Source organism: Drosophila erecta, unplaced genomic scaffold, assembly GCF_003286155.1.
Source record: "Drosophila erecta strain 14021-0224.00,06,07 unplaced genomic scaffold, DereRS2 tig00000055-arrow-pilon, whole genome shotgun sequence".
In the NCBI taxonomy this organism is placed as follows: domain Eukaryota; kingdom Metazoa; phylum Arthropoda; class Insecta; order Diptera; family Drosophilidae; genus Drosophila; species Drosophila erecta.
In genome coordinates this window covers 6,752,783-6,767,879 of record NW_020825200.1, presented here as the reverse complement: position 1 = coordinate 6,767,879, position 15,097 = coordinate 6,752,783, and the positions used below count along the sequence as shown (strand labels likewise).

Below are 15,097 nucleotides of genomic sequence, written 5' to 3'. Positions count from 1 at the left end.
CTACCGGCAGGTGAGGTCACCGAGGGTCAATCGTAATGTTTGGCTCCAGGTGCACTTAATGCTCGAAGTTGTGGGAAAACTACATGTGCTTTCACGTTGCTTATTTCTCGTTTTCTTTATAAAACTGTTACCCGAACTCTAACCTTTTCTATGTTTGGCCTTATCCACTGCACACTACAATAGGTTTTGTAAAAATCTGTAGTCATTAAATTTAAAAACCTACACTATGCCACAACCCCCAATGGCAATATATGCCTGTGGCTACCCTCGCTAATGTCGTAGAGATTTTAGCATAAAAACAAATCTGATTTAGTAAGCTTATACCATATCGTAGCGGAGCAATCTCGCTAAACGCATTCGCAAACAAAACGTTTTGTCGCCGTGCTTGGCGATGGGTGAACAATTAAACAAGTTGCAAGGGTCGTGAGTTTTCCAGCTTTCCAGTTTTCCATAACGAGGCAAAAGAACCGACCGACGACGCCCCTGCCCATGCCATCAGCCACTGAGATCTGGCCAAAAGTCAAACAAATTTAAGTACTTTTATGCGCCATAAGAGCCACCTGATAGAAATCTTTTATTTGAACAGGAGACGAGGAAACCGGCGCATCCAACCTTCCCCTGAAATGCACTTCGCATGGGGGCTGTGAGCAATAAGGGTTGCCATGTGTGCGTCTTTCGTATCAGCGCGCTTTGTGCGATTTATGAATTAACTTTTTTTGAATGACTGAATGAAGTCGACTCGCAAAGCACGCAAACACACCCATCCACACACAGTCACATTGGAAAGAAAGGAAGACATGAAAAATCCTTACAAATGCTGCCCAGACATATGCACAGAAAAACCAAAGAAAATAAATTCGAATGCACAGCGAGGAGATATATCGTATGTGAATGCTCTTTATTCTAAAATTACTTTCGATATATACTTCAAGCTAAAGAATCAAACATAAAAAAAAATTTTAAGGATATTTTTGAGTATTTCAATCAAGCACAAAATAGAAACATTACATAAAATATCTGAGGAATTATTTTTTATAAAATTTTAGTATTAGTGAAGTAATTTTTAAACTATTCGCCCAAATTAGCTTACTCATTCTGGCAAATAAAGAAGTGTAAAAAAAGTGTTTGAATTAAACTGTGGCCAGTTTTTAGGCAAGTTTTTGTCCCTGCTTTTTATGCCGCCCAACTGAACATTTCACTCTTCTGTGCATATCGTATTAGTTGAACTTTTGTGGCCGCAATTCTCATTTCTGTGTATTTTTCTGGATGTGTTCCTACGCCATCTTGCACATTGCGAACCTTTAATTGAAATGCCTCTCAGACTAACGAGTGACTTGACTTGCACGTTTTGTTTTGACATAATTTCCACTTGCCTGCAAAAGTGCCTGCATAATGCATTGAAAAGATGGGACGGATGAGATGCCTTCGTTATGGGCTTTGTAGCGCTGATGCCGAGGTCCTTTGAGCACATATTTGCTGATTGCATATAGATAGCATTTGTCTAGTGAGTATTTACAGAGGCAAATCACCAGATGAGAATTTTATGTTTGACTTGGTGTAATCAGGCCAATGTGTTTCTCAAATCATGAATGTGCCGCATATTTCGACTCGAGTTGAACACTAGGGAATCGATCAGTTATGCTTTTTATTAATGGATTTCTACTTTGAAAATTAATACGAAAGGCTTACTGCACTTGAGCACTTATTAAACGAAATGACGTAATTCTATATTATCATATTTTGTGATTTATGAACATAAGTATTTTTGTATAAAATAACTTTATTTCATACATCAATACTAGGCTCTTTATAATTTTTACTCGGGAAAAATTAACCATAAATAACCATCCCACATCATTTGCTTGTCACGGTCATGTACGCAGCATGGAATTTTACCTATCAATGCCTCGCCACTGATAAGCAGGCAATGAATGAGCTTGCAACTTCCAAGTGGCTCTTGAGTACAGATTAATATTAATTTCATCAACTTTGCCAAAGTGCAAAAGTCATGCACTGCCGAAGAGGGGTCGCAGAAATCTCTCAAGAGTCATAATCATGCGAATGTCAAAGTTAATGCGACTCGGTATCAAATTGCTAAAATAAGAAACATAAATAAGTACTTACAATTTTATATAGCATCGCACATAATGTAGATGACGACCCTCATTTGACAACTGGCCTCAAAAACAGAGTTCATCACTTTGTGGCTGTCATCGTTGGGAATTGCTTTCGGCCACGCCAATCGGTTTCCAGATTTTTTTTGCCGGAGATTTGGCCTTTGTCCTGGCGGCGTTTAAGTGATTTGACGCCACTAACTCGGTACAATGAGTCCTGCGCTGTCATTTCCTCGGCCAACAAAAATATAATATTGTGTTATCGTCTATCTGCCGCAGAGCCTTTTTCTTTGACATGATGAATTTAAGTCTCCTTTGTTTTTAGATTATTTAGACATCGATTTATCGCTGTTGGATGTGAAGAAACCAGACTTTAAGCGGTAAGGCTATACATTATTGTTTGCCAATAGGCTTTATAATATTGCATGAATATGTATGTAGAGGAAAAGGGTAGTCAAAGAACTCGTCTATAGCATTCAATCTTTTCTTTTTAAATTAATTGTAATTTTGTTAATGTTATGATGTTGTAGAAGTTCAAAAAAACTAAGATATGTCCTAAGGCTGAAATGTTTCTAGCGCAATTATCTAAAAATCTGCATTCAAATTTTTAAATTGATTTTTTTTTGTAATTTTTTTTTTGTAATTTTTCTGTTGTATCTTGCAGAAATTCAAAAAATTATAAAATGTCCCAAGGCTTAAGTTCCATAACTCAACTAATCTTAATCGTATTTTGAAGTGGCATACCTCTAAATGTTTCTGGTGCAATTCTCTAAAAAACTGCATTCAAATTTAGAAATTTTTTTTTTTTAATTTTTTTGTAATTTTTCTGATGTAGAAATTGAACAAAGTTAAGAAATGTCCTAAGGCTGAAGTTCAAAACTCCATAACTCAACTAATCTTAAACGGATTTTGAAGTGGCATACCTCTAAATGTTTCTGGTGCAATTCTCTAAACAACTGCATTCAAATTTAGAAATTTTTTTTTTTTAATTTTTTTTGTAATTTTTCTGATGTAGAAATTGAACAAAGTTAAGAAATGTCCTAGGGCTGAAGTTCAAAACTCCATAACTCAACTAATCTTAATCGGATTTTGAAGTGGCATACCTCTAAATGTTTCTGGTGCAATTCTCTAAAAAACTGCATTCAAATTTAGAAATTTTTTTTTTTTTAATTTTTTTGTGTTTTTCTGATGTAGAAATTGAACAAAGTTAAGAAATGTCCTAGGGCTGAAGTTCAAAACTCCATAACTCAACTAATCTTAATCGGATTTTGAAGTGGCATACCTCTAAATGTTTCTGGTGCAATTCTCTAAAAAACTGCATTCAAATTTAGAAATTTTTTTTTTTTTAATTTTTTTGTAGTTTTTCTGATGTAGAAATTGAACAAAGTTAAGAAATGTCCTAGGGCTGAAGTTCAAAACTCCATAACTCAACTAATCTTAATCGGACTTTGAAGTGGCATACCTCTAAATGTTTCTGGTGCAATTCTCTAAAAAACTGCATTCAAATTTAGAAATTTTTTTTTTTTTAATTTTTTTGTAGTTTTTCTGATGTAGAAATTGCACAAAGTTAAGAAATGTCCTAAGACTGAAGTTCAAAACTCCATAACTCAACTAATCTTAATCGTATTTTGAAATGGCATACCTCTAAATGTTTCTGGCGCAATTCTCTAAAAAACTGCATTCAAATTTAGAAATTTTTTTTTTTTAAATTTTTTTGTAATTTTTCTGATGTAGAAATTGAACAAAGTTAAGAAATGTCCTAGGGCTGAAGTTCAAAACTCCATAACTCAACTAATCTTAATCGGATTTTGAAGTGGCATACCTCTAAATGTTTCTGGTGCAATTCTCTAAAAAACTGCATTCAAATTTAGAAATTTTTTTTTTTTTTAATTTTTTTGTAATTTTTCTGATGTAGAAATTGAACAAAGTTAAGAAATGTCCTAGGGCTGAAGTTCAAAACTCCATAACTCAACTAATCTGAATCGTATTTTGAAGTGGCATACCTCTAAATGTTTCTGGCGCAATTCTCTAAAAAACTGCATTCAAATTTAGTTATTTTTTTTTTTTTAATTTTTTTGTAATTTTTCTGATGTAGAAATTGAACAAAGTTAAGAAATGTCCTAAGGCTGAAGTTCAAAACTCCATAACTCAACTAATCTTAATCGGATTTTGAAGTGGCATACCTCTAAATGTTTCTGGTGCAATTCTCTAAAAAACTGCATTCAAATTTAGAAATTTTTTTTTTTTAATTTTTTTTGTAATTTTTCTGATGTAGAAATTGAACAAAGTTAAGAAATGTCCTAGGGCTGAAGTTCAAAACTCCATAACTCAACTAATCTTAATCGGATTTTGAAGTGGCATACCTCTAAATGTTTCTGGTGCAATTCTCTAAAAAACTGCATTCAATTTTAGAAATTTTTTTTTTTTAAATTTTTTTGTAGTTTTTTTGATGTAGAAATTGAACAAAGTTAAGAAATGTCCTAAGGCTGAAGTTCAAAACTCCATAACTCAACTAATCTTAATCGGATTTTGAAGTGGCATACCTCTAAATGTTTCTGGTGCAATTCTCTAAAAAACTGCATTCAATTTTAGAAATTTTTTTTTTTTTAATTTTTTTGTAGTTTTTTTGATGTAGAAATTGAACAAAGTTAAGAAATGTCCTAAGGCTGAAGTTCAAAACTCTATAACTCAACTAATCTTAATCGGATTTTGAAGTGACATACCTCTAAATGTTTCTGGCGCAATTCTCTAAAAAACTGCATTCAAATTTAGTTATTTTTTTTTTTTTAATTTTTTTGTAATTTTTCTGATGTAGAAATTGAACAAAGTTAAGAAATGTCCTAAGGCTGAAGTTCAAAACTCCATAACTCAACTAATCTTAATCGGATTTTGAAGTGGCATACCTCTAAATGTTTCTGGTGCAATTCTCTAAAAAACTGCATTCAAATTTAGAAATTTTTTTTTTTTTAATTTTTTTGTAGTTTTTCTGATGTAGAAATTGAACAAAGTTAAGAAATGTCCTAAGACTGAAGTTCAAAACTCCATAACTCAACTAATCTTAATCGTATTTTGAAGTGGCATACCTCTAAATGTTTCTGGCGCAATTCTCTAAAAAACTGCATTCAAATTTAGAAATTTTTTTTTTTTTAATTTTTTTGTAATTTTTCTGATGTAGAAATTGAACAAAGTTAAGAAATGTCCTAGGGCTGAAGTTCAAAACTCCATAACTCAACTAATCTTAATCGTATTTTGAAGTGGCATACCTCTAAATGTTTCTGGCGCAATTCTCTAAAAAACTGCATTCAAATTTAGAAATTTTTTTTTTTTTAATTTTTTTGTAATTTTTCTGATGTAGAAATTGAACAAAGTTAAGAAATGTCCTAAGGCTGAAGTTCAAAACTCCATAACTCAACTAATCTTAAACGGATTTTGAAGTGGCATACCTCTAAATATTTCTGGTGCAATTCTCTAAACAACTGCATTCAAATTTAGAAATTTTTTTTTTTTAATTTTTTTTGTAATTTTTCTGATGTAGAAATTGAACAAAGTTAAGAAATGTCCTAGGGCTGAAGTTCAAAACTCCATAACTCAACTAATCTTAATCGGATTTTGAAGTGGCATACCTCTAAATGTTTCTGGTGCAATTCTCTAAAAAACTGCATTCAAATTTAGAAATTTTTTTTTTTTTAATTTTTTTGTAGTTTTTCTGATGTAGAAATTGAACAAAGTTAAGAAATGTCCTAGGGCTGAAGTTCAAAACTCCATAACTCAACTAATCTTAATCGTATTTTGAAGTGGCATACCTCTAAATGTTTCTGGCGCAATTCTCTAAAAAACTGCATTCAAATTTAGTTATTTTTTTTTTTTTAATTTTTTTGTAATTTTTCTGATGTAGAAATTGAACAAAGTTAAGAAATGTCCTAAGGCTGAAGTTCAAAACTCCATAACTCAACTAATCTTAATCGGATTTTGAAGTGGCATACCTCTAAATGTTTCTGGTGCAATTCTCTAAAAAACTGCATTCAAATTTAGAAATTTTTTTTTTTTAATTTTTTTTGTAATTTTTCTGATGTAGAAATTGAACAAAGTTAAGAAATGTCCTAGGGCTGAAGTTCAAAACTCCATAACTCAACTAATCTTAATCGGATTTTGAAGTGGCATACCTCTAAATGTTTCTGGTGCAATTCTCTAAAAAACTGCATTCAATTTTAGAAATTTTTTTTTTTTTAATTTTTTTGTAGTTTTTTTGATGTAGAAATTGAACAAAGTTAAGAAATGTCCTAAGGCTGAAGTTCAAAACTCCATAACTCAACTAATCTTAATCGGATTTTGAAGTGGCATACCTCTAAATGTTTCTGGTGCAATTCTCTAAAAAACTGCATTCAATTTTAGAAATTTTTTTTTTTTTAATTTTTTTGTAGTTTTTTTGATGTAGAAATTGAACAAAGTTAAGAAATGTCCTAAGGCTGAAGTTCAAAACTCTATAACTCAACTAATCTTAATCGGATTTTGAAGTGACATACCTCTAAATGTTTCTGGCGCAATTCTCTAAAAAACTGCATTCAAATTTAGTTATTTTTTTTTTTTTAATTTTTTTGTAATTTTTCTGATGTAGAAATTGAACAAAGTTAAGAAATGTCCTAAGGCTGAAGTTCAAAACTCCATAACTCAACTAATCTTAATCGGATTTTGAAGTGGCATACCTCTAAATGTTTCTGGTGCAATTCTCTAAAAAACTGCATTCAAATTTAGAAATTTTTTTTTTTTTAATTTTTTTGTAGTTTTTCTGATGTAGAAATTGAACAAAGTTAAGAAATGTCCTAAGACTGAAGTTCAAAACTCCATAACTCAACTAATCTTAATCGTATTTTGAAGTGGCATACCTCTAAATGTTTCTGGCGCAATTCTCTAAAAAACTGCATTCAAATTTAGAAATTTTTTTTTTTTTAATTTTTTTGTAATTTTTCTGATGTAGAAATTGAACAAAGTTAAGAAATGTCCTAGGGCTGAAGTTCAAAACTCCATAACTCAACTAATCTTAATCGTATTTTGAAGTGGCATACCTCTAAATGTTTCTGGCGCAATTCTCTAAAAAACTGCATTCAAATTTAGAAATTTTTTTTTTTTTAATTTTTTTGTAATTTTTCTGATGTAGAAATTGAACAAAGTTAAGAAATGTCCTAAGGCTGAAGTTCAAAACTCCATAACTCAACTAATCTTAAACGGATTTTGAAGTGGCATACCTCTAAATATTTCTGGTGCAATTCTCTAAACAACTGCATTCAAATTTAGAAATTTTTTTTTTTTAATTTTTTTTGTAATTTTTCTGATGTAGAAATTGAACAAAGTTAAGAAATGTCCTAGGGCTGAAGTTCAAAACTCCATAACTCAACTAATCTTAATCGGATTTTGAAGTGGCATACCTCTAAATGTTTCTGGTGCAATTCTCTAAAAAACTGCATTCAAATTTAGAAATTTTTTTTTTTTTAATTTTTTTGTAGTTTTTCTGATGTAGAAATTGAACAAAGTTAAGAAATGTCCTAAGACTGAAGTTCAAAACTCCATAACTCAACTAATCTTAATCGTATTTTGAAGTGGCATACCTCTAAATGTTTCTGGCGCAATTCTCTAAAAAACTGCATTCAAATTTAGAAAATTTTTTTTTTTTAATTTTTTTGTAATTTTTCTGATGTAGAAATTGCACAAAGTTAAGAAATGTCCTAAGGCTGAAGTTCAAAACTCCATAACTCAACTAATCTTAATCGTATTTTGAAGTGGCATACCTCTAAATGTTTCTGGCGCAATTCTCTAAAAAACTGCATTCAAATTTAGAAATTTTTTTTTTTTTATTTTTTTTGTAATTTTTCTGATGTAGAAATTGAACAAAGTTCAGAAATGTCCTAAGGCTGAAGTTCAAAACTCCATAACTCAACTAATCTTAATCGGATTTTGAAGTGGCATACCTCTAAATGTTTCTGGTGCAATTCTCTAAACAACTGCATTCAAATTTAGAAATTTTTTTTTTTTAATTTTTTTTGTAATTTTTCTGATGTAGAAATTGAACAAAGTTAAGAAATGTCCTAGGGCTGAAGTTCAAAACTCCATAACTCAACTAATCTTAATCGGATTTTGAAGTGGCATACCTCTAAATGTTTCTGGTGCAATTCTCTAAAAAACTGCATTCAATTTTAGAAATTTTTTTTTTTTTAATTTTTTTGTAGTTTTTTTGATGTAGAAATTGAACAAAGTTAAGAAATGTCCTAAGGCTGAAGTTCAAAACTCCATAACTCAACTAATCTTAATCGGATTTTGAAGTGACATACCTCTAAATGTTTCTGGCGCAATTCTCTAAAAAACTGCATTCAAATTTAGAAATTTTTTTTTTTTTAATTTTTTTGTAATTTTTCTGATGTAGAAATTGAACAAAGTTAAGAAATGTCCTAAGGCTGAAGTTCAAAACTCCATAACTCAACTAATCTTAATCGGATTTTGAAGTGGCATACCTCTAAATGTTTCTGGTGCAATTCTCTAAAAAACTGCATTCAAATTTAGAAATTTTTTTTTGTTAATTTTTTTGTAATTTTTCTGATGTAGAAATTGAACAAAGTTAAGAAATGTCCTAGGGCTGAAGTTCAAAACTCCATAACTCAACTAATCTTAATCGGATTTTGAAGTGACATACCTCTAAATGTTTCTGGCGCAATTCTCTAAAAAACTGCATTCAAATTTAGAAATTTTTTTTTTTTTAATTTTTTTGTAATTTTTCTGATGTAGAAATTGAACAAAGTTAAGAAATGTCCTAAGGCTGAAGTTCAAAACTCCATAACTCAACTAATCTTAATCGGATTTTGAAGTGGCATACCTCTAAATGTTTCTGGTGCAATTCTCTAAAAAACTGCATTCAAATTTAGAAATTTTTTTTTGTTAATTTTTTTGTAATTTTTCTGATGTAGAAATTGAACAAAGTTAAGAAATGTCCTAGGGCTGAAGTTCAAAACTCCATAACTCAACTAATCTTAATCGGATTTTGAAGTGGCATACCTCTAAATGTTTCTGGCGCAATTCTCTAAGAAACTGCATTCAAATTTAGAAATTTTTTTTTTTTTAATTTTTTTGTAATTTTTCTGATGTAGAAATTGAACAAAGTTAAGAAATATCCTAGGGCTGAAGTTCAAAACTCCATAACTCAACTAATCTTAATCGGATTTTGAAGTGGCATACCTCTAAATGTTTCTGGCGCAATTCTCTAGAAAACTGCATTCAAATTTAGAAATTTATTTTTTTTTAATTTTTTTGTAATTTTTCTGATGTAGAAATTGAACAAAGTTAAGAAATGTCCTAAGGCTGAAGTTCAAAACTCCATAACTCAACTAATCTTAATCGGATTTTGAAGTGGCATACCTCTAAATGTTTCTGGTGCAATTCTCTAAAAAACTGCATTCAAATTTAGAAATTTTTTTTTGTTAATTTTTTTGTAATTTTTCTGATGTAGAAATTGAACAAAGTTAAGAAATGTCCTAGGGCTGAAGTTCAAAACTCCATAACTCAACTAATCTTAATCGGATTTTGAAGTGGCATACCTCTAAATGTTTCTGGCGCAATTCTCTAAGAAACTGCATTCAAATTTAGAAATTTTTTTTTTTTTAATTTTTTTGTAATTTTTCTGATGTAGAAATTGAACAAAGTTAAGAAATATCCTAGGGCTGAAGTTCAAAACTCCATAACTCAACTAATCTTAATCGGATTTTGAAGTGGCATACCTCTAAATGTTTCTGGCGCAATTCTCTAGAAAACTGCATTCAAATTTAGAAATTTATTTTTTTAAATTTTTTTTTGTAATTTATCCCATTTTTCGTAGAGTGAAAAGGTTTACTATATCCGTTTAAAAGTATGTACAGGCTGAAGGAAACGTTTCCGACCAGATAAAGTGTATATATTCTTGATCTTTTTATATTTACATTTTTTCCCCAATTTGTACCGATATTCCAGAAAATGTTGAGTAACGGGTATCTAATAGTCGATGAACTCGACTATAGCATTTTGTCTTGTTTTGTTTAAGCGCTTGACATCTTGGTTGTCATGGTTGTCTTTAATACTTATTTAACTTATTTAAACAAAAAAATTGAATAAAAACAAATTGTAAAGGCTGATTATAAAATATGAAATATGTCTTAATGAACCAATACGAAAATAGTTTAAACAGGTTAAAGGGTTTGAAGTTGCAAACGATTGGCACAAATAAATTGAAATCATAATGGCAGCAATTCTACAACTTCGAATAAAACAAATAAAAGCAAACAGGCAAACACAAATAGTTCATTAAGAAGTGCAGTGATATTTCAAATTCATTTGTATCGTACCATTTTGCGATTTGCATATTTATTTGAATTGGGGAGACCATTTCTCTCGCCTTCGAAGTCTTTCTCGTCAGCTGTATGGCTGTATGGCTGTTGGGCCCCTTAAAATCTATTCATGGTAAGTGCTTTTCCGAGTTGGTTTGCTCTGTTTAATGAACTGAACATGAAGAAATTATATTTTGCCCAACAAGCATGGAGACACACACTGAGAGCGGAATGTATCTACCAGATACAAATACACCCTGCCACACAGATACACACAGTTTAATTTTTGCTTGTCAAGCTTAATTTGCGCTTGAATGCATTGCCCCTCAATGAGTGCTTGTGCTTGTATTTGTGTTTGTGCCTGTGTGTGTGTGTGTGTGCGTGTGTGTGTGAGCTGTCAGGTTGTTCTGGCCGTTGTGAGTGTGGCAGAGCTTGTATCTGTGTGCTTTGGATTGCATGCACGAATAGCAGGACACGGCAGGAAATGCCAAAGAAAAAGCGACACACTCAAATCCCCTCTGCGGATTCCAGCTGACGAGCGTCCTCCGCCCAGTCAGCATTTGCTTGAAAGCGTGTGATCCGATCCGGGTCATTGCTCATATTTGACTGCGGTCGTTGGCGGTTGTCAGTTTGGCGAATAAGCAGAACAATTACCGTAAATGTCGGTTGGACACACACCTATCTTCAGTGATTGCAGCGCACAAAACAATCCATAGCGTAGGCATTATTTGGCTACATTCTATATACTACAGAATATCTCGAATCGAAAATACCACCGAAATCGGATGGATGCAGGTGTCTAAGAGTAGGCATCAAAACAGTAGTTGCTTAAGCAATTCTAAATGTGCCCATTTCACAAAGTACACACCATTATTTTACATGACCATCTTTTATATATTTCCTACTGTACACTTTCTACACATTAGATATTCAATGCTCATCCGAATGGTGATGGTTTTCGAGCTTCACATCCCGTTCTGCTAATCTAAAATTTAAGCGAGGGATATTGCCAATTCTGCAGCAGAACAAGATGAAATAACACCATCCACTAATGCGCATTGATTTTCGCATTTCCACTGGCGTCATTTTCCATTGTTATCCGTCCATACCTCTTGTTGTTTAGCAACGGCTCTGATGGTTCCGACTGAGAACTAATAGCAGCGGATGTGGTTAAAAGCATTTGCCCGGCTACCTTTTTCATAGACCATTAAATTTGCATTTGCTGACGCTCACTGGCGTGATTGGCTGTCGGGAAGGCTGTTGTTCCTGCCATTTCCATCTCCATCTTCATCTGAACCCGGGGAATTTGGGAAAAGGAGTAAGCGGGATATAATCGACTTGGTTCTAAATACTTAAAGAGCTTGTTGCTAAGACACTTGCATTTCGCCACAAGGCCACAAAGGTATACAAGTCACTTTTAATAAACGAGAGGCGTTACGTTTTTGGAAGACTATTAACCATTGCATTTTACCCGAAGTTGCTTTCTTGAATTTAAATAAACAATGTATTAACTATTTAAATTGTAATAAATATATTTTAGCAAGCTCAATTACATTTACAAATACGAGTATTTTATTGAAATTAACAGATATATAGAGATTATATACCAAAACATAGCAAAAAGCTCTGCCAAAACGTCAGAGGCTTCGGGCGCCTATAATATAGCTCGTGGAAGACCAAGAAGAAACCGCTGATGAGAATTACACTGGAAATTATAAGTAGTGCATTGATCTGAATAGTGGGTTGATTCTTCCGCTTTTTTATCTTTCGCTTAAACTTTTTCTTCTCAACCGGCCTATAAGATGCAAGCAATATCTGCATGCGCTTAATATTATTTATCAATTGCTTAAGCCGGTTCGCTTTTATAAGATAAATTTTATTGAACCTATCGAACTCCATTTCCATTTGCGTCAGTTGTTTCAAATGAGTTCGTTCCAAAATAAAAGGCAATATTTCTAAGTATGGTGAAGGTGTTTTTTCACCACGATCATCTGGCAGAAAACTTATCTTAATTCTCACTATTAGTGCTGGATTCCCTAATCCACAATATACATACAGCAGATAGGATGCATCACAGTGAGCACTACAAGGATTAGTAAGCAAAACGAATATACATCCTTTACGCTCCATCCAAGTAAGATCAAACTTTTTCTTCAACTGCTTAAAACAGCTAAAAAGAAGTTTCATGTGATCACGGTGAGCCCAACGAGGGATAGTAACAGTCAAATTGATCTCGTATGATCGTCTATGAATGACTTCTCCGCCTATGCCATACTTTGCATAATTTTGAAGATCCTTATAATCAAGAGTAAAGTAATTTTCCGCAAGCAGTGGCTTATCTTCTTCTGAGTAGATTGTCAATTCACTCGCCGTATGTCCTTGGCTTTGAACTTCTACCTCTGAGCTAAAGATATCACTATCATCCTTATCCTCTAAAGTGATCCCTTTTTCTGGAAGCAATGCCCCTTCGCCTTCTAAGAAGTTCGCGATTCCACTATTCCTGCGACTGTGAAATTCTTCTTTCTCTGAAGTAAAGGTATCACTACAAACCAGTTTAGTATTATATTTAGGCTTCTTATACGCTGCTGGGAGAAATTCACCTTCTAAGGATATATCGTCTTTCTCTGAACTGAAAATATTAATATCATCTATATAAATGCTTTCTGTCACCGTGTCATCGCTGTCTGGGTCAGAGCTATAGCATTTTTCACTGTCATCCTCCTCTGGATAATTCCTAGGTCTTATGTCTCCGAAGTTGCACAGTGTTATATTATCATATTCAACATTTTCCTCAGGCATCCTTTCTACACTTCTTCTATTGGTTCTGCTACTGAAAGGTCGCGATAACTTTCTTTCGTTACGCTTTTGAATTCGGCTATTTTTTGACTGTCTGGAGCGTCGAGGACATTTTCTTAACTTGTCTAGAATGAACTTATCGATCGGTCTCACAATCGCGGGATTCATTAAAATTTCCCATTTGGGTACCTTATTGACGAGGCAGTATATTTTATTAGGTTGTTGTTGCTGCGTTCCCATATTATTTGTATCACTTTCAGGTGCAATGGTTTCATTACGCAACTTTGATTCATGTCGTTTATCCGAAGATTTGGACTCGAATTGATCAAAATAAATGTTGCTTTGCAGGGGCGCAAGTTTCGGACGATTTTTCATGACCGGACCTCCATAGAAATTATGAACGTCTATTCCCAAATTCTTGATGTGTTTTTTCTGTACGGCAATGTTTTGACCATTGCAATTTAGCCAGGTCGTTGAACCCTCCTCTCTAAGCTTATAGTTTTGGTCATTTCTTACTTTCTGACTGAAGCCTGTCAGTGATGTCCTTCGACCTAGGCCATGGCTTACTTTGCAAGTTGGTGTTTGCTTAATTATTTGACCGTTGACATCTTTCCTATTCCTTAAAGCATGGTTGGCTGTTATCTGTTAACAAGAAGAGCAAAGGTAAGAAAGAAAACTAAATTCCAAATTTAAAACTTGCCGGCATGTTTTGATTGGGTTCTACGTTACTAATGATAGAAAAAGCAACTCCTGCTGCGAAAAATAGGCAATCATAAAAAGGCAGCTGCATCTGTTTTAGGGTACGCAGTTCTAAGCCCCTTTTATAAATTTTGAAATCCTTTTAAAGCTTCACCGTCATCACTGCAAAACGGTTGGCACGTGCCCGATGCATAAATTGAACTGGGATGAGTATTGTCGACATCTGCTTCTGGTCTGGCGCACATGAATCATTCATGAATCGTTTTGGCACAAATGCAAATCGTGCAAATCTTTACAACAAACAAAAGCCGACCCCTCCCTACATCGAGCCCACCCGCATGGCGACACGAAAAACGCGAGCTAAACAATGTAAAATGTTAAATAATTATTTAAAACAGTCAAATGGGAGGGTTGTGCGGGATCGAACAACAATAAAATGTTTACTGTTTACTTTTTGGCAAATTTATGGCCTAATGCAGCTGGCACTTGACCAATACTCTCTCAAAGGCGATTCAGCAACAAAAAAGGACTATGGGAAAAATCATTCACACTGCGGGTTAGCAGTTATGTAAATAACACAATGCAACATAAGTGATTTGCATTATATGCAAATTATAATACCACAAACACATTTTAGAAAATAATGCAATGCTTTAAATGCTTCAGATACTTTATCCAGCTCTTTTATTTTATGAGCAATGATCTCAGATTTTTGATTAAGTTCTACTTTAATAGAAAACTACACATTAGTACGCCCAACCTGTTGTTTCATTTGAAAGAAGATGGCTCGTTCTCGCTTAGAACGCTTACTGTGTTTACCAGTTTAGTAGGCAAATCAAAGGCACCAGAACGGCGACCACAATAATCAGGGTGGCAAACAAATCACGGCATTAAATTAAGTAACACCTTCGGCAGTGCAAAACACAACCCAAGCCTGTAGCAAGTGGAGCTAAGGAAGGAAAGCTGGACATGCAAATGTTTGACTCTGGCACATATGGCCTCCAGAGTGGAAATTTTAAAGCAATGCGAACCAACCTGGCAATTATATTTATGTTCCCATTTACCAAGGGGCACTCTGTTTACTTGAAAGCAATTAAAAGCAAACCAGAAGCAGGAATCCAAATATATACACCCACCCCAGCCCAT

General features: G+C 33.2%; 1 protein-coding gene across 1 annotated transcript; it reads right to left on the bottom strand.

Moving 5' to 3' along the window:
• Positions 1-11,685: 11,685 nt before the first annotated feature.
• LOC26526311 lies at positions 11,686-14,291 on the bottom strand. Its single transcript, XM_026978447.1, has 3 exons — positions 14,286-14,291; positions 12,580-13,894; positions 11,686-11,747 (listed from the first exon to the last, which is right to left on the bottom strand). Exons 1-3 carry the CDS (start codon positions 14,289-14,291, stop codon positions 11,686-11,688), a joined length of 1,383 nt encoding a protein of 460 aa, XP_026834248.1.
• Between the last annotated feature and the right edge of the window lie 806 nt (positions 14,292-15,097).